The 26,088-nt window shown below is 44.4% G+C and overlaps 2 protein-coding genes across 3 annotated transcripts in view; one reads left to right on the top strand and one right to left on the bottom strand.

Annotated features, from left to right (window-relative positions):
- POLQ (DNA polymerase theta) overlaps positions 1 to 14,093 on the top strand; it is a 51,995-nt gene extending 37,902 nt beyond the window's left edge. Inside the window, exons 24-30 of the mRNA XM_035894604.1 lie at positions 2,676 to 2,785; positions 3,544 to 3,728; positions 4,070 to 4,181; positions 5,775 to 5,899; positions 7,364 to 7,517; positions 9,326 to 9,441; positions 13,662 to 14,093. Of these exons, the coding sequence (XP_035750497.1) occupies positions 2,676 to 2,785; positions 3,544 to 3,728; positions 4,070 to 4,181; positions 5,775 to 5,899; positions 7,364 to 7,517; positions 9,326 to 9,441; positions 13,662 to 13,775 (916 nt within the window). The 3' untranslated portion in view covers positions 13,776 to 14,093. The remainder of the gene's footprint in view (positions 1 to 2,675; positions 2,786 to 3,543; positions 3,729 to 4,069; positions 4,182 to 5,774; positions 5,900 to 7,363; positions 7,518 to 9,325; positions 9,442 to 13,661) is intronic.
- Positions 14,094 to 22,468: 8,375 nt separating this feature from the next.
- Positions 22,469 to 26,088, bottom strand: part of STXBP5L (syntaxin binding protein 5 like) — a 195,533-nt gene continuing 191,913 nt past the window's right edge. For both annotated transcript variants that reach the window (XM_009639096.2, XM_035894553.1), the window contains 3 exons: positions 24,279 to 24,390; positions 23,638 to 23,858; positions 22,469 to 22,550 (listed from right to left, as the gene is read on the bottom strand). In XM_009639096.2, the coding sequence (XP_009637391.1) occupies positions 22,509 to 22,550; positions 23,638 to 23,858; positions 24,279 to 24,390 (375 nt within the window). In that variant the 3' untranslated portion in view covers positions 22,469 to 22,508. The remainder of the gene's footprint in view (positions 22,551 to 23,637; positions 23,859 to 24,278; positions 24,391 to 26,088) is intronic.

Here is a 26,088-nt window from a genome sequence, read left to right as displayed (position 1 = left end):
TTCTCTTTTCTGATTTCACCTGTGGCTGCTGTCATGTCAGTGTGACTTGTTACTCAGTGTTTCTCTTACAGTTTCAGGGGGATAAATACGTAAAAATCAGTGACACGTGAAAGACCTAATAATACTAACAGCATGTGGCTCCCTGTAGCCACTCGCTTTTTGAAATTCTTTATGAAACCCTACAGTAAGATTGTGCTCCCAACTGTTGGATGGAAAAGCCCGAGTGTGAAAAGTAACTAAACTGAAATTAGGATCTTGTTTGACTTTCTAAGAGCTGCTCTGAAAGAGGTTAGGATATTGTGGAAGAAGCAGAATAAAGTTCATATGTTCTGTGCTGTGCAGCTCCCTCTGTAAGGGAACACCGATGAATCTATTTTTCATTTTTTGTTAATAAGTTCATTTGTGATAATGATCCTGCAAAAGCTACCAGGTAGCAGAAAATTACTTCTTCCTCTGGTTTCTGTTAACCAAATGCACTATTTTGACATCATTAGATGCTAATGCCTAAAGAGTTCTGTGGAAGTCTAGTGAAATATCAAGGTGGATCTTCTAGCAGCTAGCTCGTGAGCTTTGGGGCTTCATACTTCGTTGTGGTTTTCTGTCTTTTCAGTTTCTCTTTCCGTTCAGGTTCTTGTCCCACATGTGTCACCTGAGTGACTTTCATAATTTTTTTTTTTCCCATAGCAAGATGTGAGAACTTTCAGAAGTTTTTTGGCCCTTCTATCTTTTCCTACCACCATGATGTTACATCCTTGTGCCTTGAGTAGGTTGTGGGAAGAGAGCCCAGAAGTAGCAAGATCTTGTCCATCTCTTGAGGAGAAGAGCCAGGCTTAGCCATGGAGGCAGAAACCATAGAATCATGGAATCATTTAGGTTGGAAAAGACCTTTAAGATCATCCAAGTCCAACCGTTAATCTACCCCTGCCATTCCACCACTAAACCATGTCCCTAAGCACCATGTCTACCCGTCTTTTAAATATCTCCAGGAATGGGGACTCGACCACTTCCCTGGGCACCCTGTTCCAATGCTTGACAACCCTTTTGGTGAAAAAATTTTTCCTAATGTCCAACCGAAACTTGCCCTAGCGCAACTTGAGGCCATTCACTCTTGTCCTATCGCCTGTTACCTGGGAGAAGAAACCAACACTCACCTCACTACAACCTCCTGTCAGGCAGTTGTAGAGGGTGATAAGGTCTCCTCTCAGCTTCCTTTTCTCCAGGCTAAAATGTCGTTCTGAGAATTCGCTCTGGCAGTGCTCAGGCTTGCACCAGCTTTGCCAGACAGTTGGAGAGCAGGACGGGTTCTTAAGAATCCTTTCTGTAGAGAAGGAGCCCATGAAAAGAATAATGGAGCGTGTGCTGAACTTAGAGAGGTCAGCTTCTCAGGCTGACTTTGGAGACTACATTCCTTAGCTAAGCAGCCACTGTGTTAGGAGGATGGGCAATCCTAAAGGCACAGAAATGACTGCTGGCACAAAAGAAGCTGTTGTCTGATAGGCCTTCCAAACTTTGGTCCAAACTATCTTCTATCTTAGTAATTAACAATTAGTACTCCTCCTTGTTGTAAGAAGCTTCTGACCAAAGGAGCGTAGCTAAATTAGATCATGGTATAAAGCCCTTACTCATTCAACTAAATTGGGAGCTTCTGCTGGACAGTGTGATTCTCTACAGTTACCGTATGTTGTCACTCACCTTTATTTCTTTTGAAAATTTATTTCTGTGATTTTTGTGCTATCTTTCATCTCCTTGATCCCTACCAGCCTGAAATGACAAGAAAAGGGAGTGCACAAGGAAAGAGAGCATGATGTTTTTTCCGTGCTTTGCTTTGCTGAAACTAGCCTTGATCTCAGAGATACCTTTTCATTCTGATAAAGAAATTGCTCAGATCCCTGACTCAGACATCAAGGGCTTTGACTGCACTTCCAGGGAAGAACCCAACGGGCTGGGTGCACTGATGGATACAATGTCATCTGCAGCTACAAGTGGTGGGACAGCAGAGCTAAGCAAGCCCTGAGAGGTTGCAGAGCACCTGGTGCCACTGTAAACTTCTAGCCTTCTGGAAAAAGAAAATCTGGTTGCTTTGAGGCAGTGTTTTTCTCAGTCTGTAGAGAGAAAATGTGCAGTGTTTCGTGAGCTCATCTTCTGCAACTTCTGCTCCACTTTTACAGGCTTATTTGTATGTGTGTGTGTGTGCACAGTCATGAGGCTGACGTTGTGGGGGAAAATCTATTCTGTCTCTCCTAGTTATGGGCTGGTGTAGGAATTCTGCATATGAGAACGATGTTGAGAGAAGACTTGCAATTCAGGGTGGGATGTTGAATTTTTTAGGATTCCTGTAGGACTCCTTTGCTATCTTTCTGGAATGTACCCGTCACAGATCTGGGGCCTTTCATCTTACCTGTTTTGGAGTGGATTTATCCGATTTCTGGACCCAAACCCTGAATGCACTAGAAAGATTTATCCCTAAAGCTATTCAAAATCAGTAAATCCCTTCAGCTGTACATATGGCCTCTGTCCAATTTCCCCATGGTCAAATTTAGGTATGGATTGTCCAGAAGAGTAGAACAGAGGCTACCATCTCACTTGTTTTCACTGATTCTTTGTGGCAAAAATGATTATGCATCTTTTAAGTGTTTTAGAAATGAGTGAAGAGCAGTCATTCTTTCTCTCCACAGATGTAAAAAGCGTTGCAGTATTTTGCCTAATGGCCTAAAGGAAGACAGATCTGGAGAAAGAGGAATACCATTTTCTGTTAGCATGAGGCATGCCTTCGTTCCCTTCCCAGGTAACGGCCAGATCCTGCTCTGTGCCAGCTAATTGTTAAGAATGTAGTTAACAAAAAGTCCTCTATCTAATGAAGCGTTAAGAACGGACAACAGTATATATCTGACTGAGCAGCCTACTTGGAAAGCTAATGCAGCAGTTAGTATGCCCTCAAAATTATTCCTAAAACTGTGAAGGAGAGCATTTCCACTGGGGAAAGTATTCAAATGTTATAATTCAAGTGTTCACACCTTCATTTCCTCTTTAAGAATACATATTTTATGAAGAGCTACACTTCGGCAGCTCTTAATACACAAATTGCACTCTGTCTAGTGTTATTTCTATCTAAACGTCAGTTCTCGCATTGCCTGCCCTGGCTCAGTACAAGTCTGCTGGTCTGATCTCTATGCCAGTCGTTCCTTTTGGGTGCTAGACTTTTGTACAGACACCTGCACTGCTCTGTGTTTTCTATGGATTTGAGATGTAGGGGCTGGATGGAAAGTGAGCAGGCCTGGACATTGGGGAAACAGGCAAGAATTTGTCTGATTTAATTTCAACTATTTATTGGCACGGCTGTCAGCAGTGGCAGAAGCACCCTCTAAAGGTATTCGCAAGAAAACAGAGGCTGACGTTTTATAGAAATGGCTGTGGAAGACTTTCAGAGCAGAAGCTGCAAGGAAAGCTTCAGTCCTTCTTGCTGGAATGTTGTTTGGAATGTTGTTTGGAATGTTGTTGGAGTCATTTATGAAATAATGATTTTTGCTACCTTGCTGACTTCAGGTGGCTTAATCTTGGCTGCTGATTACTCTCAGCTTGAACTGAGGATCCTTGCTCATTTGTCTTGCGACTGTCGGCTCATTCAAGCCTTGAATGGGGGTGTTGATGTCTTTAAGAACATTGCAGCAGAATGGAAAATGATTGATCCTGAAGCTGTTGGAGATAGGACCAGGCAACAAGCTAAACAGGTAATTTTTAGGAAAAAAAAATTAGCAGCAGCTTTCTGGGCAGGAAGGTTCAGTGTTTAAAACATCAGGGAGTCACAATAGTATGGTTTTCTGTTTGGATTCGGCCATGATTGTTCAGCAGTTGCTTTGTACGTCCTCCCACACCCAGTACGCTGCAACTGGAGCTGTCTGGGTGTGGGGGGATGAGGGTGGAGAAGAGCTGCATGAGTGCCTCGGACTCAGAGGTAGTGTCTCTTCTTGAACGCTCTCCCTTGTTCCCAGTGAATCACATTTTGTTCTTTCTCTGCTTTCTCTGCATGGCTTACCATATGGTTGCGGTTCTTCACACTGCCCTCTGGCAGATTTGCTATGGAATTATCTATGGAATAGGAGCAAAATCTTTAGGCGAGCAGATGGGGATTGATGAAAATGAAGCTGCCAGTTACATTGAATCCTTCAAATCAAGATACACAGGTTTGGATATGGCTGTTTGGGAGCTGTGTGGTGGTGGTGGTTGTTTTTAATCCCTTCTCTCCATGTCTCTTCAAATCCTGAATTTGTCTCAGCCCTTTACTACTCCAATCTCTTTTGCAAAAGCTTTTCGTTTTGAAAAAGTCCAGTGCATCAACACAGCAGTTTGACACTCCATAATGTTTTACTCTATACTCTGGTTTTATTAATTTTTAGGACCTTGTTTGTTTATTACATTAATTATTTTGTTGGTTTTTTAATTAATTAATAAACCCTGGGTATTAATTTTAAAGCTCTTAACTTTCTGAATAAGAAACACTTTTTCTTATTAAAACACATAGCTTTAAAAGGTATGCAATACAACTTTAGACCACTCGTCTTATAATTTTTGGATATAACCATTTCTCTCTTCTGTTCTTGTCTTCTGCTTTCATTGACTTTTAAACTGTTTTGCATATAACCCTTACATTTTTATCCAGCTGCTCAGAGCAGCTTTCCTGTATTTTGTAAAAAGACATTGTTGCATTTCTAAGAAGCGTGTTCATTTTTGGGAAAGATGTAGAAAGAGTAGAGCTGCAATCAGGAAATGAATGGAGGGCAAACGGGATGAGAGACAGCTAGCTCTGCTCGTAAAACTTGGAAATGAGCTGGCAAATTATGTTCTGAAGATTCAGGGTTGGTTTCTTTAGGAGACAGATGCTCAGAAATGCTGTCCTATTAAGAATCTGTTTAGTCTCCAGTAATTTCTGGATAGTGTCTCCTTCATGACCATTAGAAATTACTTCCTGCTTCCTCCCTCTTGGTACACATGCATGCATACAAAACTCTGCAATCTACCTTATATTGTAACTTCACTTCTTATGAATTTTTACTTATATGTATTGCTAAGCTGATGTGCTAAATCATATACCTAATGAATTGACTAATGCTGTCAGTCTTGATCCTGAATAGCTCCTTTTATGTTTTATATTTTGTAAGCCTTGGAAAGAAACTGTCTGAAATTAACTTTTTCCACTTTAGTGCAGTTGTTACCTGAACTTGCAGTGAAAGGGACTTTTCCCCGTCTCACCTTTCTTTGACCTAAGTTTCTTTTTAACACCCTCGCTGGATTCACTCCTCCCCTTGCAAAGTGCAGATGGGTGAGTTTCTTTCATCCCAGAATCTGAAATGACACAGTCTGAAGTCAGGCAGCCTGAGGCATCAAGGGCTCTGACTTCTGCTTTCAACTTATTCCCTTCCTACTACTTGTCTTTCCAGTGCTGGTCTGGGTCCTGACCTCTGCTTTATCAATAATGCATGTATGATCCTCTGTGCCTGGGCACTGTGCAGAATGGGCTTCCTACCTCCTTGTGCACAGCCAGATATCCTGACACTACGCACTCTCTTCAGTTTCAGAAGTCTTAATAGGTTTCCCAGCAGAGCTGCAAATAGGCTGAATGAGTGATGATGTGTCCTTGTACACTGACAGGGCCTAGGAAATTTAAAGAATTACTTTTATGCTGCTTGGGTGTTCCAGACTGCTTGCAGTGACCCCAGTGAGAAGTCAACATGCAACATCAGCTGTGTTAGGGAAAACTTTCTCTTTTCCTTTCACAGGGATTCAAAAATTCTTGAGGGAGACAGTGAGGAGCTGCAGGAGAGATGGGTTTGTGCAGACCATCCTGGGAAGACGGAGATACCTGCCAGCCATCAAAGATCCAAATCCCTACAGTAAAGCTCATGTATGTTGACTGCAGGTTTTTTTGGTTTTTTGTTTTTTTTTTTTGTTAATATTAGATTTCTTTGCATATCTGTATCTGAGGTTTTACAGAGTCTGTGAACTATCTTGGTCATGAACTTCCACTTCTCACTTAGTTCATTGTTCCCTCAGTTTTCTGAATAACAGAGCTTTTGCCATGGTCTGCTTGATGTAAGTCTTCTGTGACTGGGTGCACAGCTGTCATCACTGTGCTAACCTCACTTCAGAACTCCCATGTTGGAACTGGAGTAATTTATTGAAATAAGTGGACATGATTTTAAAAAGCCTCCACACAGTGATGTGCTTTAACTCTTCAGGCCGAGTTGCTCCCACTCAGCAGTATTTGTATGTTATATGCTGTCAGCACTCAAACAAGAAAGGGCATTTAAGTCCTGCATTTCTGGGCATTTGTTCCTTTTCTTATTTCCCCCCAAAGGAAAATTGCTGAAACTTGTTAGATAAATGTTTACTTAATACACACCTTTGCACCAGCATTATTTTTTTTTCAAGGTTGTTTCTGACACATCTGTCATAGACTTTACTTCAGTAAGAGTGAGTTGACTCCCTGGGGAGATGTTGGCACATTTCTGTGGGGAGGAAGCATTGCACTTCTCAGTAGGAAGCTGGATCAGGTCGTGTGGAACTAAAGACTAAAGTGGAAGAGGGAGGGAGTCGGCGAGTTTGTGCTCCCAGTAGTTGAAAGGGAAACAAGGAGACTTTCAAAAAACTTCTTGAGATTATTTGGCTATTTAATCTGAAGGAGACTTCAGCATGAAGCTTTGTAGATGCACCTTCTGTTCAACTTTAAAATCATATTAAAGACCAGTTAATGAATTTTCTTCACTTTCACTTCAGCTTCCTCATAACTTTTTGCACACCTTTCAGCTCTAATCAAAGAGAGAAAAACCTTTTGAATACAGTTTTCTTGTAGAGAGGTTGCTTGTGTGGAAAAAAAAAAAAGTCATTGTGTCATAGCATGGTCTGGTGTGATTTTGCAGAGCTGTAATGCTCTGGCAGTAGATCAGATTGTTAATGTATGAAGTCCAGCTTCGTGCTTTTAGTTACCCATTCCTGATGGTGTTGAAGACAGGCAGAAGTGTCTCATGATACCTGGATTAACTGTGAGATTTTTCTTCTCCTCATGACACTCTTACCACTGTGTATATGCTTCTCCCTCATGTGGCTTGTGACTCTTGCAGGTTATTACCCTTGATATTAATTAATTTTAAATTTGTGGAAATCCTGCTTTTCTCAGGAGAAATTTTGTGTTTGAAGCTAGTCTACAATGTCTCTTTCTTTCCAGGTAGATAAAACCCCCTCTTTTATCTGGAGGATTTACTATGCCTGTATTTGGCCATGTGTTTATTACTTTTAATGAAGTACATGTGGCGTGCTGGATTTGGCTTACTTTTTTGGGTGGGTTTTGAGAGCAACTATCTCTGTTTAGGCAGAGCGGCAGGCCGTGAACACAACTGTTCAGGGATCTGCTGCAGACATTGTCAAAACAGCCACTGTGAACATTCAGAGGCGCCTGGAAGCTTTCTCCTCTGTGATCAAGTCCCACGGACATCTGGAGAGCTCCTTCCGGAGAGATAAGACTGGTATGCGCACCTCTTCCTTGCACACTAGAGCAAAACTTTCAGTGTTACTAATTTAAAAAGCAAACAAACAAACAAACAAAAAGCCTGCAAAATAAGTTAGGGCCTTTGGGCTAGGGGTGGGAGACATTTTCTTTCCTGACAGCAGTTAAGTCTGTGTTTAATGGGCAAGAACGTCCTAAGGAAGGGAGGAAGAATGTCTGCTCAGCGCACAAACTAAAGCAACTGCTGTGATCGGATCAGAAACCCCAACTGCCTGAAAGGAGATCTTGCAGAAGTTGGCAGTGGGAGTTGGTGTGTGATACGGTCTATGGTCCCACCACAGAATCGTTCAAAAGTAAGGAGGAGAAACTGAGAAGATACTCTGGCTTTGAAGGCAGCGAAAAGATAGAGTGGAACAACTTCTAGTTCCAAAAATACACTATTTTGGTTAGAATTAAGTCTGGAATTTGTTGACTGGAATTTGATGTACAGAGGCTTGACAGGAGTATTATATGAAGCACTTAGCAGCATAAATTTCTTCTGGCTGCAGACAGCAAAGCTGTGCTGGGGTCCTCATTCCCAGAGGAGTGCTATGAAGACTGTTTTTTAGCATAAAGTAGACAGTGTTTTGTTCATCAGTCATATATTTTTAGAAAGACAACTTAAGGGATGGAGCGCTATATTTCTTTGATAGTTCTCATGCTTCAACCTGAAACATGAAGCTGTCTTAATATGAAGAGTCTGATTTGTAGGACTGAGAAGGAAAACTAAATAATTAATTGCTGAACCTCTAAAAATATGTCAGGGAGTCTTATTTTAGAGAGACAAGATTCGGAGGTCTGCTGAGTAGAAGGCATGTGCTTGGCAGAACTTCCCACCCCCTCCAGGAGCAGCAGCTACTGACCTTTGGCCAACATAATGGTAGGAAGGCGAGTAGATGCATTTGTGACAGTTCTTGCTCTTCTGATGCTAGCTGTTTCAAGAACTGGAAGGAATTCTCTCTCATTGAGTTATAAATGCCTGTGCCATCAGAGAAGCATCCTGTGTCATGTGGCTTCTTTAACGTTGCTGCTTCAGTGTGAGGAACTGATGATGCTGTGAAACCCTTCCTGTAGTTGTGAACTGGACTCCTCCTGTTAGTTAACCTGAGAAATAAATAGCTTGAGTCTGCGTCTGTGAGGTTGTGGTTTTGGGGTGGGTTTTTTTTTTTTTTTTAATAAGCTTTTACCATGGAACTGTTTGTTCTGTTCTATTTTTGTCAGGCAAGGCCTACCAGGATCCTGTTTTTGTCAGCTGCTTACTTGTTTATTCAAAAACTGTGCTTTTTTTCCTTTCCTTTTTTTTTTTTTTTATCAGGAGTAGCAGCTACAGTTTCAGGTAACTGCATTTGGGAGGAGGCTTACTGCCTTTTTAGCCTAGCCATTACAATGATCTTGGAAGAAAAGCAGAACCCTAATTCATTGCCAGAGAGAACGTTGTAAACCAACTTCTGATTAAACTTGACATGATTTTGTTTAAAATTTACTTTTAAAACAGATGGTTCAGGAGGTGCAACTGTCTCTTGTTTCTGTTCTGATTCATATGTTTATAATGTAAGGCTGAAATGTTTGTATCTAAAATGCTTTTCATTAACATTTTTCTTTCAGTAGCTGTACAAATATTGATAGAATAGTAATGTTTTCTGGTTTTCTCTGTAGACATGGGCTTTTTCATTTTAAAGTTCCTCATGTTCTTTTTGTCAGCATTAGGAATGTGTGAGGGTTTTTTAATTACAGGAAACATGCATTCACATAATGGTATCTAACCAACTGTGCTCTTCACCTGTGTAGGAAGGCTAGCGAGGAAGAGCAGCAGAGGGATGTTACATCCCATCAGCGGAGGTTTCTTTATCCTCCAACTCCATGATGAGCTCCTCTATGAAGTTGCGGAGGACGATGTCATTCAGGTACAGCTGTACAGTTGCTTTTTCAACTACCTACTGCATTACGATGTTTTAAACAAACCTTCCTTCTAGGGGCTCAGCTTTTCTTCCCTGGATCCTCTCTTGCTGTGTGCTAAAAGGTGTCTGTAAAAACAGTGTTAAACTGGATGAAAATGATGTTTGTATTCTCGATCCCTTTATTTTCAGACTCAGGCCATCCCCATGGCTGAGGTTCGTTTTCCCAACGTGTGCTTTGCTGCTTGTAACAGCAGTTTGTACAACTTCTCTGCAAGACTTGATGAGTGAAGTAGCTTAATATTGTTGACAGGTATAGGGGGAAGTTTTTTCTCATTTGGAGAGATGAGAATATCCAATATTTTGGCCTCCTTGTTCACACCCATCTCTTCTGGTGCCTAAGTCAGAACATGTATTGTCACAGCTGTAGTTTGTACTCTGCGGAGGGAAAGGAGGATTCTGTGCTTTTGGTACTTGTTTCCTAGTTCCCTAGCTACCTCTTTCTGGCAGGAGCGTTACGGTGCTGGTTAGCAGCACGGTTAGATATATGAAATGTGCTGTGTGGACAGAAGGTACCTGCTGCCATGCGCACGTGTCTCTGTGTGTGCTCTTCCACCGTGTTGGTGCTCCTGTGCCTGGGTGTAGTGGCATCTGTGTGACAGCGTCCAGTAGCAAGCAGTTCAGCTGTATGTTGGCAGCTCAGTGTTGTCCAAGTCCTGAGGACAAACTCAGGAAAGGCTCCCAGTGCACGCTTCTATAGCTTGGGGATGTCTTTCTCCCACTTCTATTCTGTGCATACAGATCTTCAATGACAAAAGGCCATTTCCTGATGGCAAGCAGTAACTCCTAGACCGAGAGAGCTTTCAGCAGTACTGACTGGCCTGAGCACTTTTTTTTTTTTTTTAAAATTTCATTAATAACAGAATGTTTAATATTTTTCTGTTGAATCTCGGCTCAAGCTTCTATTCGTTTTGCCAGCTCTGTTCAGATATCTGCTGCTTCGGTCCAGGCAGGCTGTTTCAGGGGTGAAAAGGCTCCTATTTTTCTGTAGAAAACAAATCCCCTGAGTATAGGCTTTTGCACCTTTAGATACTGACTCCAAGTTATCACGGTGTCCTCAGAAGAACTGCGGCTACGTGAGTGGATTTGCTTATTATTTATTGTATTTTTTCATTAACAATCTCAACTTCAAGGACAATTATTACCAGCTTTTCGAACTTCCTTCAGATATATTTCTGTCCATAGATTTTTTGGGCAGTCACTTAAAACAGCGTATGTACACAAGACGTTTCCTAGACTCAGACTTTCCTTGTATGTGCCAGATTTGTTTGCTTTTCAAGGATTTCTGTCTAGCTCATGCAACAGGGTACTTCCTACCCCTTTTGATTAGTTGTTTTTAGGGCTAGAAAGGATCTTTTTTTGTGATAATATTGCCTGCTGTCCTTTCAGATGCACCATTAGAATTATCCTACAGTGGAAAGAACTGGGTTGGAAAGGATCTCTTGAAGCCTCTACCTCTTAAGCCCCCACTTAAAGCAGGGCCTGAATTAATTAGTCCTTTTGAACTGCAATGTACCTTTTAGTAAAAAAAAAAAAAAAAGTGAGCATTTCTCAATTTCCGTATTGGTGAGTTTTTTTTAATCTTGCTGGCACTAAAGCTTTATTATACTGTAAATCATGTATTTCTTGGCTGCAACAGCAATTTTTATTCTGACAAGTTAGTTCGGTCACATGCTTGATGCTGGTCCTGGCTCATTTTCAGCTGCTAAAGCGCACAAAAGAAAACTAAAAACATCTTTCCATACATCTAGGAATTTGTGTTCCAGTCAGGGTATGGTTTGTAAGAGAAACAATGCTAGTGATCGTTCTGTTTTAATTTGCAGTCTATTGGTGAGCTAGCTTGCCTCTCTTAAAAGACCATATTGGGCTAATATCTGTTTTTTCTTGTGCTAAAGTTGTAAAATGCCTGGGGCATCAGGGCTTTCCTACTCTGTGCAGAATGTCAAAGTGAAGGTAGGGAGCTTTCAGAGCTTATCACCATGGCAAGAACGTGATAATATTGCCAAAGATGGTAGAAGGAGGCTTGACCTTCTGTCTGTTGAGCTGACCCCTGCAACAAGGAGTCAGGTAGGAACGTAAAGGTATGGACTAGATTAGGAATGAAAGGCTAGATGCCTTTAAACTCCTTGCTTGGTCCCAGCATTTATCTTTCTAAGATGGCCAGTATTCCTCTAAGCGTCTTTTAGCTGACCATTGGGAACCCTCCAACGGTGCTGTTTGCTTAATGTACATTAAGGAAATTCAGAGCCCAAAGCCCCACAGGGTGAGGGCATTGGCACATGTCCCATCTCATGCCATCAGCTTCCTTGGGAACCTCACACAGGTTTTTGTGTCTGCCCTGCAGCTGCTGTGCCTTGTTCTAGGTGCGGCAGCCCTCATCTGACGCTCCTGGCTTGGTGGTGTGTGCTGGACCTGTGAGCGTTCTCAGAGAATCTCCCTCTGTGTGGGTTCAATGTTCCTTTTCAAATACTGGGCCCCAAACTTGATTAAGGCTGCAGTGGTTTGAACAGAGTGGCAAACTGACCTGTGTGTCATACAAGCAACATTTTCTTTATGCTCCAGAATTGCATTTGCTTTCTTTCTCAAAACAGCATGCCTTGCTTAAGCTCTGTTCAGTTTTTAATCTCCGATAACCCCATTTTTTTTCCTGCCCAGGCAGTTATTTTTCATCCTATTTTTGAACAGTAGATTATTTCTATCCTAGTTCTCTATCCTGCTTATTTCTACTCTGTACTTGTCTGTGCTGAATTATATCCTATTTCAAAGCATTTTTCTAGGTTATCAAGATCATTTTGAAATGTGGTATGTAAGGGCGTAGGGTTTTGGAAGACAAATCTCCCCCTTAGTTCTTAATGCTGTCATAAACTCTTGTGCTCTGATCTCCTCAATTCTCCTCCTCCATTCCCAGTGAAAACTGTGGAGGAATTTCTACTGTGGGTATCTGTGAGGGAATTACGAAAATGCATGGAAGGGCCAGAAAGCTTGAATAGAATCATGGAATCATTAAGGTTGGAAAAGACCTCCAGGATCATCAAATCCAACCATCAATCCAACACCACCACGCCTACTAAACCATGTCCCGAAGTGTTTACATGTTTTTTGAACACCTCCAGGGATGGTGACTCCACCACCTCTCTGGGCAGCCTGTTCCAATGTTTGACCACTCTTTCAGTAAAGAAATTTTTCCTAATATCCAATCGAAACCTCTCCTGATGCCACTTGAGGCCATTCCTCTCATCCTATCGCTTGTTTCTTGGGATAAGAGACTGACACCCACCTTGCTCCAGCCCTCCTGCCAGGTAGAATAGTTCCTCTGCTGTCACAGTGGCCTCCAGCTGAGACAGGGGACCACAATAGTTTCAAAGCCTCTTTTCATTCTGCTGTGGGAACGGTTTGTGGGATGGGTGTGGATTGAAAGATTCATTTCAAATAAACAATCAGGACGGGCTGGACTCCACGTGGGTCTTGGGGTAGGAAAGAGAGTCCTTTTATCCAGAGCAGGTATTTAGGGCAGGGAAAAAAAATCCAGTCTCTTACTTTTGCCTGTGACTTTTTGGATTGTATCTTCTGGTCCCCTAACTGTGTACTTAAATGAGTGTTTTCTTAGGAATACCTTTGGAGGGCAGCAAATGTCAGAGTTGCCTCAACAAAATAGCGAGGGAGAACCTGAGCGGTATTTCTAGCACCTGCATGGAATGTGATCTGCTTTCCCAGAGGTTTGTGTTTCACAGGGCGCCCCTTGAGCTGACACAATGAGGAGGATCACAGTTCTTTGGTGTATTTGGTTTGTGTCTTCCTTTTCAGTGCATTGAAGTTTACCGAGCAGGCTCCACGAAACACTCTAGAATTATGCAGCTGGGGTGAAAGAGGAGGCTCTGCAGGACTCTAAAGAGTTTAATAGAAACTTAATCTTGCCTCTTTTCTAAGTGGTCTCAAACGGTGCGGAACCACTCACAGCTCTGTGCTGCATAAAATGTTACTGGCTTTATACAATTTCTCCATTCATAAACCCTAATCAGGATTAGAATGGTCGGTTGCATTCCCGTCAGTGGTGAGTCAGCGCAGATCAAGGCAGGAGAGGACTCCAGGTGTCCGACCCCCCCAGCTATTGACAGAAAAACGGAGCACTGAAGTTGCGTGTACATCCGATGTTTTGCCTTTTCTTGTAGGTCGCTCAGATCGTCAAGCACGAGATGGAAAATGCCGTCAAACTCTCGGTAAAACTGAATGTTAAAGTGAAAATTGGACCTAGCTGGGGAGACCTGCAGGACCTGGAGATCTGACTTGAAACCTAGCTTTCGCCTGTTGGTGAGGTGGAAGGTGCCACGGACTGGGCACGGCACGGGCCAGCGTACTCGCGGGCAGCGACAGATCCTCCTGTATTGTGTATTTTACACAGCCGACGTCCTGTGTTTTACAGGCAGCGTTGCAAACTGCCTTCTGACATGCGTGGTGGAAGCTGGTATGGATTCACCAAGCCAAACCCTTCAAAGGTCAGACAGCGCAGTGAAGCACGTTTACAGAACTGTGAAATTATTAATTGCTAAAAGCACAATATTTAAATGAATTCTGTTAAAATATGCTTGATCTTGTAATTTAAAGCAAAAGCCCCGAAGCCTAATGAATTTATTACATATGAAGTGAGCTGGATTATCTCATTAAAACACGGCACAAAGATAATTTGGCAGTTCTTCTATGTAACTGTGCATAGGAAGAAAAAAAAAAAGCCATTGTGTTTTGCACTTAACGTTGAATTTTGCAGTCCTGCACTAGGATCGTTTTGTAGGGAATTCTGCTGATGATGGGCAGGTGCCGAAGTGGCTGGATTTCTCACTGAGCAGCTGTGCAGCGTTCACAGTGAGTGGAAGCGGTGCTTGGTTGGCCTCTGCCTTTCAGGAAAGCATTTTGGTGACTGTCGTAATTCATCCTACTGCTACCCTGCAAACTGGCCTTGAGAGGGAGTGTTTGGACTCTCTTAACACGAAATCACCAGCAAAACCATTCCTTTTTGAAGAACGAAACTCAATTTATCGGCTAAAAGCTTAACAGCGATTTGTATTTTTTGTCAAGAAAAATAAAAAATAAAATCTCTGTCTGGGCAGCTGAAGTGACAGCCTTGCTTGGTGTTTGGGGTCTGGTGCGTTAGGGAGAGGTGTCGCTGAATGGTGGCGGGTGACCTGCGGCTCTTCATGCAAAGGCCCAGGGAAGCCTCACACCCTGCCTGTTGGTAGCCTCGCTAAAAACTGCTCAGATTTCCCCCCTGCTTTGCCACAGCGTCTTTGACTCCATCCCTGTGATCAGGCAGAAGGTTCTTCTGGGAGTTTGGGCTTGTCAGGCTGAGCTGGTCCCGCGACTGACGCAGGCCAGCTGCCGGGATCAGATGCTTCAAAAGAGCGGGCAAGGAAGGAGCTCGCAGGGGATTAATCTGCCACAGTTTGGTGTTATTCTGCTGGCTAATACCTTCTGGCCTGGCTAAACCTCCCATCACATGGTCTTGTTTCCCTTCCAGATGGTTGCGATGGTTATACAAGTTCAGCTGCTTTTGTTAACGTCATCCAATGCCTGACCTTGAATTCTGTTATCGCATTGTGTGGCCCTTATGAGAGAGGGAGGACAGGTGCCTCCCATCATCTCCTTTATGCCTCTAATTATTTTATCATGTCTTTTCTTCTGCAGTTCCTCCCTAATGTAAACAGCTCTGTCTTTCCATTCTTGCCTCCTGTGAGAAATTTCCAAGCCCCTAATTATTCTTTCATTTCTGAACTTTTGCCGGATCCTTTCTAAGAAGCGTACTTTTGAAGTTGCCTTTATAGCCTGATCTGAGAGGATGCGTACTCGGCTTTCAACAGCCCGACAGCGCGCTCGAGCTTGTTAACTTCGAACGCGGCGCTTTTGGCGTCACCATTATCCTGACATCAGAAGTATCTGGCACTGAGGATTCAAGAACGCAGTGAGTTTTAAAAGACGTTAATGGGGCCTGCGCACAAAAGGCCGCATCCTGGGCTCTGATCTGCCGCCTGCCCGTTGTGCAGCAAAACGGGCACGTGGTGCTGAGCCAAAGCCCCGGGACACGATGCCTCGACTGCCCTTCTCGGCACCGACCTGCCCTTCTTTCCTGTTTTGGATTCCACTCTACGTTGAGACTTTTATTCTTCCTTCCTTGCCTGCTCTGCGCTGTGGTTTCCTACCACAGCTGTCACCTGACGGCCGAGCTCTTTATCCACAGCATTCGGCCGACAGACAGTCGTTTCTTTTCTTAGCTTATTAAAGCTTTTGTTAGTAACAGATCCGAGCCTCGGCACCCTGGTGTCTGACCATTTGTGCGCTCTGCCTGTGAGGGCGCTGGGTTGGACTCGTTATCAGCTCACATGGCCTAATGATTTCCTGTCCCTGGGCACCACGCGGTGACACACCTGCGCTGTATCGCAGGCCTCACCGGAGCCGCTGTGATTTGAGTTGCTCGTTCTTTGGCACGTGATACGATTTCCCTCCCGCATACTGCCTGTAGAGTTTCGGAAGGACGGATCTCACGCCTGTTTCCCAACAAGCTCTCTAGACGGGGGCGATGCTAATCAATAAGGTGATTGACACAGAACTAAACTTATTTTGCTAAACAAACTCAACGAGCTCATTTTAATTAAGCAGTAATTTGGAGCAAATGAGAAGATAAAAGGTGGCCACTGCTTGGTAAGCGAGGCAGCTGCTGCGTTTGAGTCATGATATTAGAGCTGGCTCCGAGCTGCTGGCTGATTGCTGCTAGTGACATTCCTTAATTCTGATGAGACTTTTAGTGAGACTAAGCAGGGGAAGCAGGAGAGGCCTTTGGTCAGGTAAGCAGGGGCACTGCTTAGAACTGCACAGAAGAGGGTGCCTGCTGTTTTCTGAAGCTGATGGGAGGGGGTTGGCTGCTCATGTTACTTATTTTTGCCTGTGGGCCCCTCTCCCCCCACCTCCCCCCACAGGCTGAGTGAGGCCTGTGTTTAGTTGGAAGCTGGGCTTATTCTAGTTCAGGACCTGATAACTGAATGCAGGTTCCTCTCTGTCTTCTTGTAGACAGGATGAGATGCATCTGATTGTGGTTGCTCTCTGTCCCTCAGCCTCTTTGCCTGTCTCTCTCTTTGCAGGCCACTCCTGCCTTCCGTTACCTGGCGCTGGCACAGCGTGTGCAGTAACGTGCATGGTCCGGCAGCCCAAGATGACAGTGACGATGACGACGATGATGATGATGATGGGTGAACGCTGGTGGAAGGGGTAGGAGTGAGGTTTGTTACAGCAGCCTTGTCACTCGGGGTACATGGAACTGTGACTGCAGCCTGGTCCTGCCTTGTGCCCTGCGCTGCCCTAGCCCGCCTGCTGCGCCAGCACGTGGGTGTCTGGCTGCCAGAAAAAATTGGGTTGGGACCCAGCCCTGACAGATAGCTGTGGTCACCGGGAACGCCTGGGCTTCACATCCTGTGAACCTGCGTGACCCAGCTCCTCGCAGGGAGAGCCTGTCCCCTTTGGCTGCTGAGCAGCCTTGTTCCCTTTGGTTCATATCTCCTTTCTGGTCAAAATGACTCAAATTTAATTGCAGCCTGCTACTGGTGTGGGGCAGAGCTTGCCTGGACTCGATAGCAGGAACTCCTGCCATTGATGTTTGATCCAGCTACTCAGTCCTTTTCCTCACGTGCAGACCACGAGCTGGTTTTGCCTTGGCCTTTCTGCTGCAGGTTTCCTTCTATCCCTGCCTACTGAAAGTGCTCCATGCGCTTTCTTGTAGCTGGGCAGTGGTGGGAGAGAGGCAGGTGACAAATGATGGCACACGCCTCACCTGATCTGGTTGGGTCCTTTTTGCCTTTCTCCCATGCCACTCACATTTCTTCACGGAGAGAGTTGAGTTTTTCCTGCTGGTTTTTTCCTATAAATCTGAGCCTGAAGAGAGGAAGCTGGAAGCTCAGTAGCTGTGGCTGACGTTCTGGAGCCTCTCCTGGCAGAGCAGCTCAATCACGTTGTTGGTAAGCGCTCGTAAATGCGAGCGTGTTTCTGCCCTTCTGAGACTTCAGCTTGTAGGTGGCCGCTCTTAACCTGAAGCGGACGTGGCATGGAGGGTGCTCTCGGTCAGCTGAGAAGTCTGGGGTGGCGAGGCCACTGTTCCTGGGGACTGGTATTGCGATCACAAGCACCACGTGAGCTCCTGGCAGTAAAGCGCAGACACTTTAAAGCTGGGGTCCAGGATTTGTCCCTGCTTGAGCTGCTGGAGGAGGGGAGGTGGCCTCCCCCACCCCAGCAACAGCCCTGGCTGCATTTTCCCTGTTCCTGAGCAAGTGAGTGGCATAAACTCCAACCAAAGACTTTTTATAAACCATGCACCTCTGAAGTGCTATTCCTAATTATAAAGAATCTAGGCACAGAGGTTGAAAAAAAAAAAAAAAAAAAAAAAAAAAAAAAAGAGATCTACACCAACTGATATCAACTCCTTCCTTTATTTTCTTTCCCTCTTTTTAATTTTTTTTTTTTTTTTTTTTGGTTATTACTGGGCACTTGAAACAGCCTCAGTTAAATATGCCTTAGCTTCCCTTTTGTGACGCTGCTTTAGGATACCTGTGGAAACAGGACATGGTTAGCGCAGGAGCGTGTGGTTCACCCCAGATCAGCCTTCGTTCTGCGAGGCGGGTGACGGCTCGTGCAGTGAACCCCACGCGCGTTCTGCCCGCATTGCCGAATCCTGGTTGCTATTAAAAAAAAAGTACAATGTTTGATTTGTTGATTTAATCACGAAACAAAACACATGAATGGAAACACTCATTTACGTGACTATTGCTTATACACCCAAGATGACGAGTCGACTACAAATGGCCACAAGTAGGTCCTTAATGAGAGAGAGTGTGTTCTTACTGAGACCATACCAAGGCAAAAAAAAAACATTCAAGACTGAAATAGGCTGTGCTTGAATTCACCTTTAGGCTCTTGAAAATGATGGGGGGTGGTGGTGGTGGTATTTGAGGGGCGTAATTAAATGAAGTTTGGCTTTTTTGCCTCTGTTATGAAGGGAGGAGTCCTGAGGTTGAACAGGGCTCTGGTGTAAGCTGCAATGGTTTCTTCACTTCTCTAAATTGCACAATGAAAAAAAAAATGTTTGTATGCGTGTCTGTGTTAGGGTGCACATAGCGTGGTGTGAAAGGGCTGCTGTAAAAGGGACATGTGAACTGTTTTAGAGAATTTCTATATGAGACAGTTTTATCCATCATGTGCGGTAAATAATAGAGTATTTCTGTTCAGTGTTTGTGTAAGAAGCTCTATCCTGGCACTACGGGGAATGTCTAATTAATGGGGATAGCTGAACTGTAGCACTGTAAAAAAAAAAAGTAATTTAGAAAACAGGTAATTATATAAACCAAAACCTGATTCTCAAATTTTCCTTTATCTTGGCTTTTAATTGAAGATTTGAAGCTTAAGTTAAAACTCTAGGAATGGATTTTATTTTATTTTATTTTATTGTAAGTAAAATAGCTTGTATTTCACTGAAGCCTTGCCAACTCTGAAAACCTATAAATAAGCTCATCTCGTGTGTTTTCTCTGCGTGCTCCGGCTGCCTCTAGCCCCTGGCACAGGATGAGACACACCTGGGCAAACCCGGAGTGGGGTGCGCACGCTGCTGGGAGGCCTGCGTGCCTGGTTTCGGATATGTCGTGAGAGCGTGCTCCTGTAGAGAAGAGTGTGAGGGAACGCCGGGGTACCCACGTGAACAAAAAAGCATTTTAAATTGAGCAAATATTTCCAGCCAATCCTGTCTATTGTAACTGAGGATTGCGGTGTTGAGGGTACCTCTTACTTTTAGGATTTCGCTTGAGGCGGCGCTGTCTGAGCAGGAAAGGTGAAAGCACAGGATTTCAACATCCAGCAGCAGCGAGTCAGGCCAGATGCTGCGCTTGTCGCTCGGAACGCTGCAGCTTTATCCCTTGCACTGACAGCCTTGAGTAGTGTCCAGGTCAGGCCTTTCAAAAATCCCACACTCCCCCTCATTTCACAATAAATCCGCCAGGCAAGAGTTCGTCCTCTCTCATTGAAGTTTTTAAGTGAAGGTTTGGTTGTTTTGTTTTTTTTTTTTCCCCCCACACGTACATGGTAAATCTTGATAGAAAGCATTTAACAGTGTGCACTAACAAACTTGTACAACATATACATTACATATATATATTTTTATATATAGAATGTTCTATATACAAACATATACAACTTTTTAGATCTCTACAGACTACAAGAAAATTGATAATTATAGTCACAAGTGGCGAACTTAACAGAAATAGTAATTTGTAACTGCCTGGAAATATGGAAAATATGTGAGAGTGGAAAGCAAGATACAGCTGTGACCTGATGGGGAGTACGAGAGAAAAGTTGCTTAGAAGTTTAACTACTAAAAATGGTAAGTTTGAGGGATGCTAGGTTCTCATTTCTCTGTTGCATAAAAATTCAAATGGCATCTACTGGCAGGTTTTAGGGGGGTGTTCCCCCCCACCCCGCTGTTAAGCAGGAGACTGTTGGCAGCCAAGGCCAGTCAGGTGTTGTGTAAAAGACTTGTTGAGGACGCTTTGTTCTCTGGGCGTGCTCTAGTGATCAGCGATTAGAAGTTGCTCTTAAATTTTTACAGCTCCTGCTCACCCTGGCTGCGCTCTTCAGGGCTGCCTGCGTTACCCCAGGTCGTGGTGGAAGCTATGGAGCAGAAGGTAGAATGGCTGTAACGTCGGGCTCATCTATTTCTCATCCTAGGTGGCCGGTTACAGCGATGCTTCCTCACACACGCCAAGCGGCCGGGTCTGTGACCCAGCTGCCGGAAGGGATTCCCCAACCCGGTTCATACGGGCATCAGAGGGTGAGTTTGCTGTTTCCTCACACACACACACACACGCATGCATCCGCTCACATCACGGACAACTCCAATTCCTTAACTCTCAGCAGAAAGCGAGGCGTTGCTCGGGCTTTGACCTGTTTCCCTGTAACCTTCTACAGTTCTCGCAGTTGCAGTGCGGTTTCTCCTGCGACAGAGAGGCACGCGTGTCTCGCTCCCAGGGGAGCTAGGCCTGTCAGGGCAGCGTTTTGATTTTGCCCACAGGGAAATGTAAAAATCCTGTAATGCACAAAATTCCTGTTGGGCTACAATGTGGATTTAAACCTTAACACCTCAAATGTGTTCCAAGCCTTTCACTTGTGCAGCTGGGACAGCACTGAAGCCAGGCTTCTGGGCTGTACCATTTCCTGGGCTCCATTTTATTGTAAGGAAAGGAAAGTCATGGGAAAGGCATCTTTGAGAGAGATCATCTGACCACTGGGACAATATAAACACCAGTGAGGTTAAGATCTTAGGAGGAGGACGCTGCCTGTCTGCACCAGTGTCTGTCAGGGCTCCTTGAAGGGACAGAGGATGTCACTTGCCTCGTATAGAAAATTTTTAAATGCTGCTTTTCCACCTTTTCCTCACTTTCTTTTTCTAATTTGAAACTGTGTCCAGGCATGTGAAAACAAGCCTTCAGTGCCTTCTTTCCAAGCCAGTCTGGGAAAAATTTCTAACTTACCCGTCGACCTGTGGGGCAGCGAGGCTCCTGCAGGCTACTGTGCCTGCAGCACGCTCACAGACAGGGAGTCTGTTCGCCTGGGCAGGCTCTGCTCACTGCGCTCCTCTGCAGCTGCAGGTTGGAGAGTTTTCTGCAGAGTTCACTGTAGAAACCCAACAAGCCGCTTGGCAGCAGAAGCAGGTTACCTTCAGCAGCGTGAACAGAAAATCACTTGCCACGTCACCCGGGCTGTCATTTTAATATGTGTGCCAATTCAGTGCCTCACGTTGACATTTGCTTTTCGTGCTCCTCCCCTGGCTCATCGTTTAGTCCTGCTCCCGTGACCTCTCCCCCCCAGCTTGAGATGGGGGGGCGGTTCTGTGCAGGTTCCTTCGCATAATTTCAACCGACCACTGAAGAAAAATGGCTGCTCTGCAAGCTGCTTAAGCAGCTCCTGCGAGCAGAACTTGGTGGGGCTCCGCAACCTGTAGCCCTGCAGGTCCCCAACCTTGCCCCTCCTGACTTGAAGAAGCGATTTCCGAAGCTGGTTTTCTGTTCCTGCTACCGAGACATAAGGCAACCAAGTGATACAGACACCGCGGGGATGAAAAAAATGCCACAGCCCCCTTCAAGGACAACGGAGCTGAATCTAGAGCACATTTTAAAAAGTAGAGATAAGGATGACATGTCACGTGCTCTGAATTGCAAATAAACCACCTATGCTCATGTTTTAATGACATTTCAGGTAGTGCCTGTCCAGCTACTTGTAAAATCTGTAAGTTTTGGGCATAGGATTTTGAAGGTACTTATTATGCTGGTAGGAGTTAAACAGCACTGATTTCAAGCAAGGTTTTTCAAAGGAAATAAATAGCAGATAAGAAAATGCAGCTCAACTCATTTTTATGTTGAGAACGGTAGCAAACATGCTTGAAATGTACTTGCTTTTTGTAATGTCATTTTTAAAAAATAAAGATTTTTGCCATTGAAGTTTTTTTTTTTTTTTGCTCAGAATAGAAATAAATCCCATTTTTCTTCGGTCACAACATGCTTTCTTTCTCTTTTTTTTTTTGTGTTTTTTGGTTTTTTTTTTTTTAGGATGTCAATTAGTCATGCAATGTTTTATAAGTGCATTAACATTCGAGTTTGTACAGTATATTTTTAACCAGACGCCACTCCCCACAGTTCATACCTACAGCTTCTGAAAAACTACATGCCACAGTGATGGTTGAGTTCCTTTTGGAAAAAAAATTGGCTCCCGCCTGAGCCAGCTGTTGGAGTAAGCCCCACATGATTCTAGCTTCCATCTCACAGTCTGTAAAATTTCTCCTTGACTCCCACTGTGATGAATCCAATAATAGTAACACGAAAACGTCTTCTAGGAGAAAAAAAAAACCTGTCTCTGGCCAGTGACTGGTGGTAGATTTGGGAATGAACGTTGCTCCCCTGAACAGTGTTCTTAATAAAGCCACAAGCAGCTTCTTTGAAAGTCTAAAACTGGTACCACTTTTTGTCCTTGTATTTCAGCATCACCTGCAGAAACGGGAAAGCAAACAAAGGGATATAAACCACCGCTCTGCATACGAGGTATCACACGTGTCCTAGGCCCAGTAGCTGTCACAAACTCCGTACGTGAAAAAAGGAGGAGCAGTGCAGTACTTTGCTAACAGTGTTATCAGGTATTGAGACCCTGTCAGACCTTGTATTTAATTTCATAATTGTTACATTTAAAAAAAAAAATAGTTACCTGTTATTGCTGTTCATGAAAAAGATTTTTTTCCTGAGGAGCTTTAACTACTTTTCTTCTGCAAAAAGTACAGAGGTATGGGGATAACCAGGAACTTGCTTTTTACTCCTACAGAAAGAAGCTTATCATCTGCGGAGCATAGCAGATGATATGCCCCAAAAATACAATTTTTTTGCATTTCAGGGCACATTCTTTCTGTGTATTTTTGCCTCACACTTACAAAAGCCAATAAAAATGGTAAAGGTCTTGTCCAGAGATGTGATGCATGTTAAATGAAAAACAGGTGTTTGGGGAAGTATTCTTTCATATTGTTTTATCTTCAAGGAAAATCACTTGAGTTGATTCCCAGCCTTAACAGTGTGGGATGGAAGAGCTTTCCACTCCCAGCTCTGAGCACAGAAGCTGTCTGTTCTAGGCAAGCCCCTGTCCAGCTAACTGTACCACAGAGTTGTACTAGAAACGGTCTCCTTGTCTTCCCAATGAGAGCTATAAAGGATCCTCTGCACACATCCACCTACCTGTTTTTTGCCCTACTGCATAGATATGCTGCACTATGTGGCTTAAAAAAAAAATCATAAAGAATTAGTGAGAAAGGCGAGAGATGAGAAGTGCCCTGTTCTAAATTCAGCAGCTGACAAGGGATGCTCATTTATAAAAGCAGGAAAGGAAGGGGTGCGCAAGGGAAGTTTTATTTTCGGCATTCTCATTGCTTGGGAGCAGGAAAAACCAGCGTGCCCATTAACGTGAGTACACCTAAACCAACACGTCTGGGCAAATGGGGAGAATGGCACTTGACTTTCCCAAAGGGAAGCGAAGGCTCAGCTGCAGGATTGGAGGTCCCTAGTTCTGGGTGTGTGGTGCTGGGGCCCCTACCTCGTGTGCATGTTTGGAAAATGCCTCTGCGCTGGCCATCATGCTCGCAGTCCTTTCATCCAGCTCTCCCAGTTTCTGGCCTCTCTCGTCAAGGGCGATGCGTGCACGCGTCAAGTCCCCAATGACGCCTCCCGCAGCTCCTCTCACACCTTCAATTCCACCTGATCCAGGGATGTGCTGGGCAAGACTGCGAGAGGCCTTTCCTGCCGTGGCCTCCCCAACTGCAAAGGAGAAGTGGACAAACGGACAGGAATGAGTTCCCAGCCATGTCTCTGGACGTGCATCTCATCCTTGAGCTGCAGCCTCGCAGCGGTGATGCCATTTGACGTGCAGATGGCACGTGGGGACAACATTGCTCTGTGCACTGGCACATCTACAGTGCAGGCACGGCCCACCCCATTGCTGAAAAGAAGCTGCCAAGATGGAGGAATCATGGGAATGCAGCTGATGACCCTTCCCTTTCTTCATGATGTCAGCTTTATTTTTTTTTTTCCCCTAAGTGATCTAAATCTTGTGTATCACTCCATTCCTAGATGACAAGGGAAGGGGATTCTGCGAATTAATTTTGGGGGAGTGAGGGAGAGGAAAAAAAAAAAAACCAACAACACAACCCCACAAACCAACCCCAATAAATTACTTACAAAGCTCTTCTCTGTCAAAAGCTTGTCCACTTCCTCCAAAAAGTCCTTTGAGAAAGCCCCTGTTTTGGGCTTCTGGTGTTTCCACAGGAGTAAACAAATCCCCAAGCATGTCCTAGCAAAGAAGTCAGACAAAAGTCCATGTGAGAAATTAGTGAGGTGCAAGCAGTTCTAGGTGTTTTCTTTATTTGCATTAACGAGCCACATGCACCGGCTCCAATCAGCTAGTGCTAAGAGAGTTTGTTGTGTGAGCAGTGTTGAGTACTTAACATCTGTGTTTCATGACAGGCAAATACTTGGGGTAACTGTGTTCCTTCAGGCTTTCAGAGGGACTTGGGTTGCCACTGCCCAGTCTTATGTTCATTACCACAGAGGAGAAAAATGAAATTGTAAGCACTACAGAGTGAAAATACCAGTGAGTGATGAGGTCACATTTTGCTTAGAAACAGCAGAGTTGACACTGCCACTGAATTAACAATTTGTTGTGAATTGCGTGTTTTGCATTAGCGATTACCCAGGCGAGCAGGGCAGGTGGTCTCAGTTTGCTCTTTATGGCCTACATGAGTTCAGCGCTTGCTAGCAGTTGTTCGGTGATTCATTGTTGGTTTGGGTTGTCTGGTTTGTTTGGGAGTGTTTTGGTTTTGTTTATTTTGTTTTTTTTTTTAAAAAACCCCCATCACCTTCCATCCAACCTCCCCCCGCCCCTGTTCCTGTGCACGTTGGCAGTGCCATCAGTAATGCCAAGTAAGCCTGAGGGCACTGTCATGGTGCCACATCTTGGAGCAGTCGACCCAAACACCTCTTAGGCTCAGGTTTATTCGCAGCAGTACAAGGAAAAGTGGGCTCTCCAGAATAAACCAGATGATAAAGCAAGCGCGCAGGCCCTTCCGTGTTTGAAACCGGTGAGGCCGCGTGCACCGAGAGCAGTTGCTGCCCTGGTGCTCAGCTCTGTGTTTGCTCATCCAAGCCTTGGCAGGCGGACACAGCCGCTGTGCCGCACAAAGCCCTGGGCTCCCGGGAGGCTGCGTGCTCGGGCAGCGCTGCGACGCGCGCTTACAGCTCCTCTGCACCGGCACCTGCGCTGGGGAGAAAAATTACTGCAGCCCTTCCTTCGAGACGAAGCGGAGGCTCGCGTGTGCAGCCTGGCTTTGTTTTCCTAGGAAAACAGGTGATCCTGGGTCCTGTGGGTTTTGTACACATATAATGACTGCGCAAGCCTTTTGCTCTCCTCTTTGCATAAAAGCCAAGATGCAAGCAGCCACAGTCTGGCAGTATGGAGAAGCAAGGGTTGTGTTTCCCTGTGCTTGGTTGTCATATGAAGCTATTAGGGTTAACAAAAAACAAAAAAAAATAATCTAGCTTCTAACAGCCTCTAGGTCCATATTCTAAGATACATTGATCAAACCTTTTGGTCACTTTAAAATTGGTTCCCTGCAAAATAATCTCTTCTCCGATGCGCAAAAGCGTGTGTGCAGTGCTCGCTCCTCACAGTGCTTTTTCGGGCTTGAGACAGACAGTACTGTGATGTGAGCTGAGCAGCTCGGCACATGTTATTCCCTAGAGCATAATGAGTGCTGGCAGGACCGTTTCTTTCATATTTCTATCCTAGTTCACTGCTAATTATATAACCTAGAACTTATTCCCCTTCTTTTTTTTTTTTTCCCCTTTTATTACTCATATTTCTCCCTGTAACCTCTTAGAATTCCTCCTCTTCAGTAAATGACATTTTGATTTGCATTTTCATTGTAAAAAAAACCCACCACCAACCCAAATCTAACATTGTAAAGACCTTTTTCTCCAAATAAATTCTTTT

Source organism: Egretta garzetta, unplaced genomic scaffold, assembly GCF_000687185.1.
Source record: "Egretta garzetta isolate BGI_Z169 unplaced genomic scaffold, ASM68718v1 scaffold85, whole genome shotgun sequence".
In the NCBI taxonomy this organism is placed as follows: domain Eukaryota; kingdom Metazoa; phylum Chordata; class Aves; order Pelecaniformes; family Ardeidae; genus Egretta; species Egretta garzetta.
The sequence above is the reverse complement of the archived record's forward strand: the minus strand, read 5'-3'. Positions and strand labels throughout refer to the sequence as shown.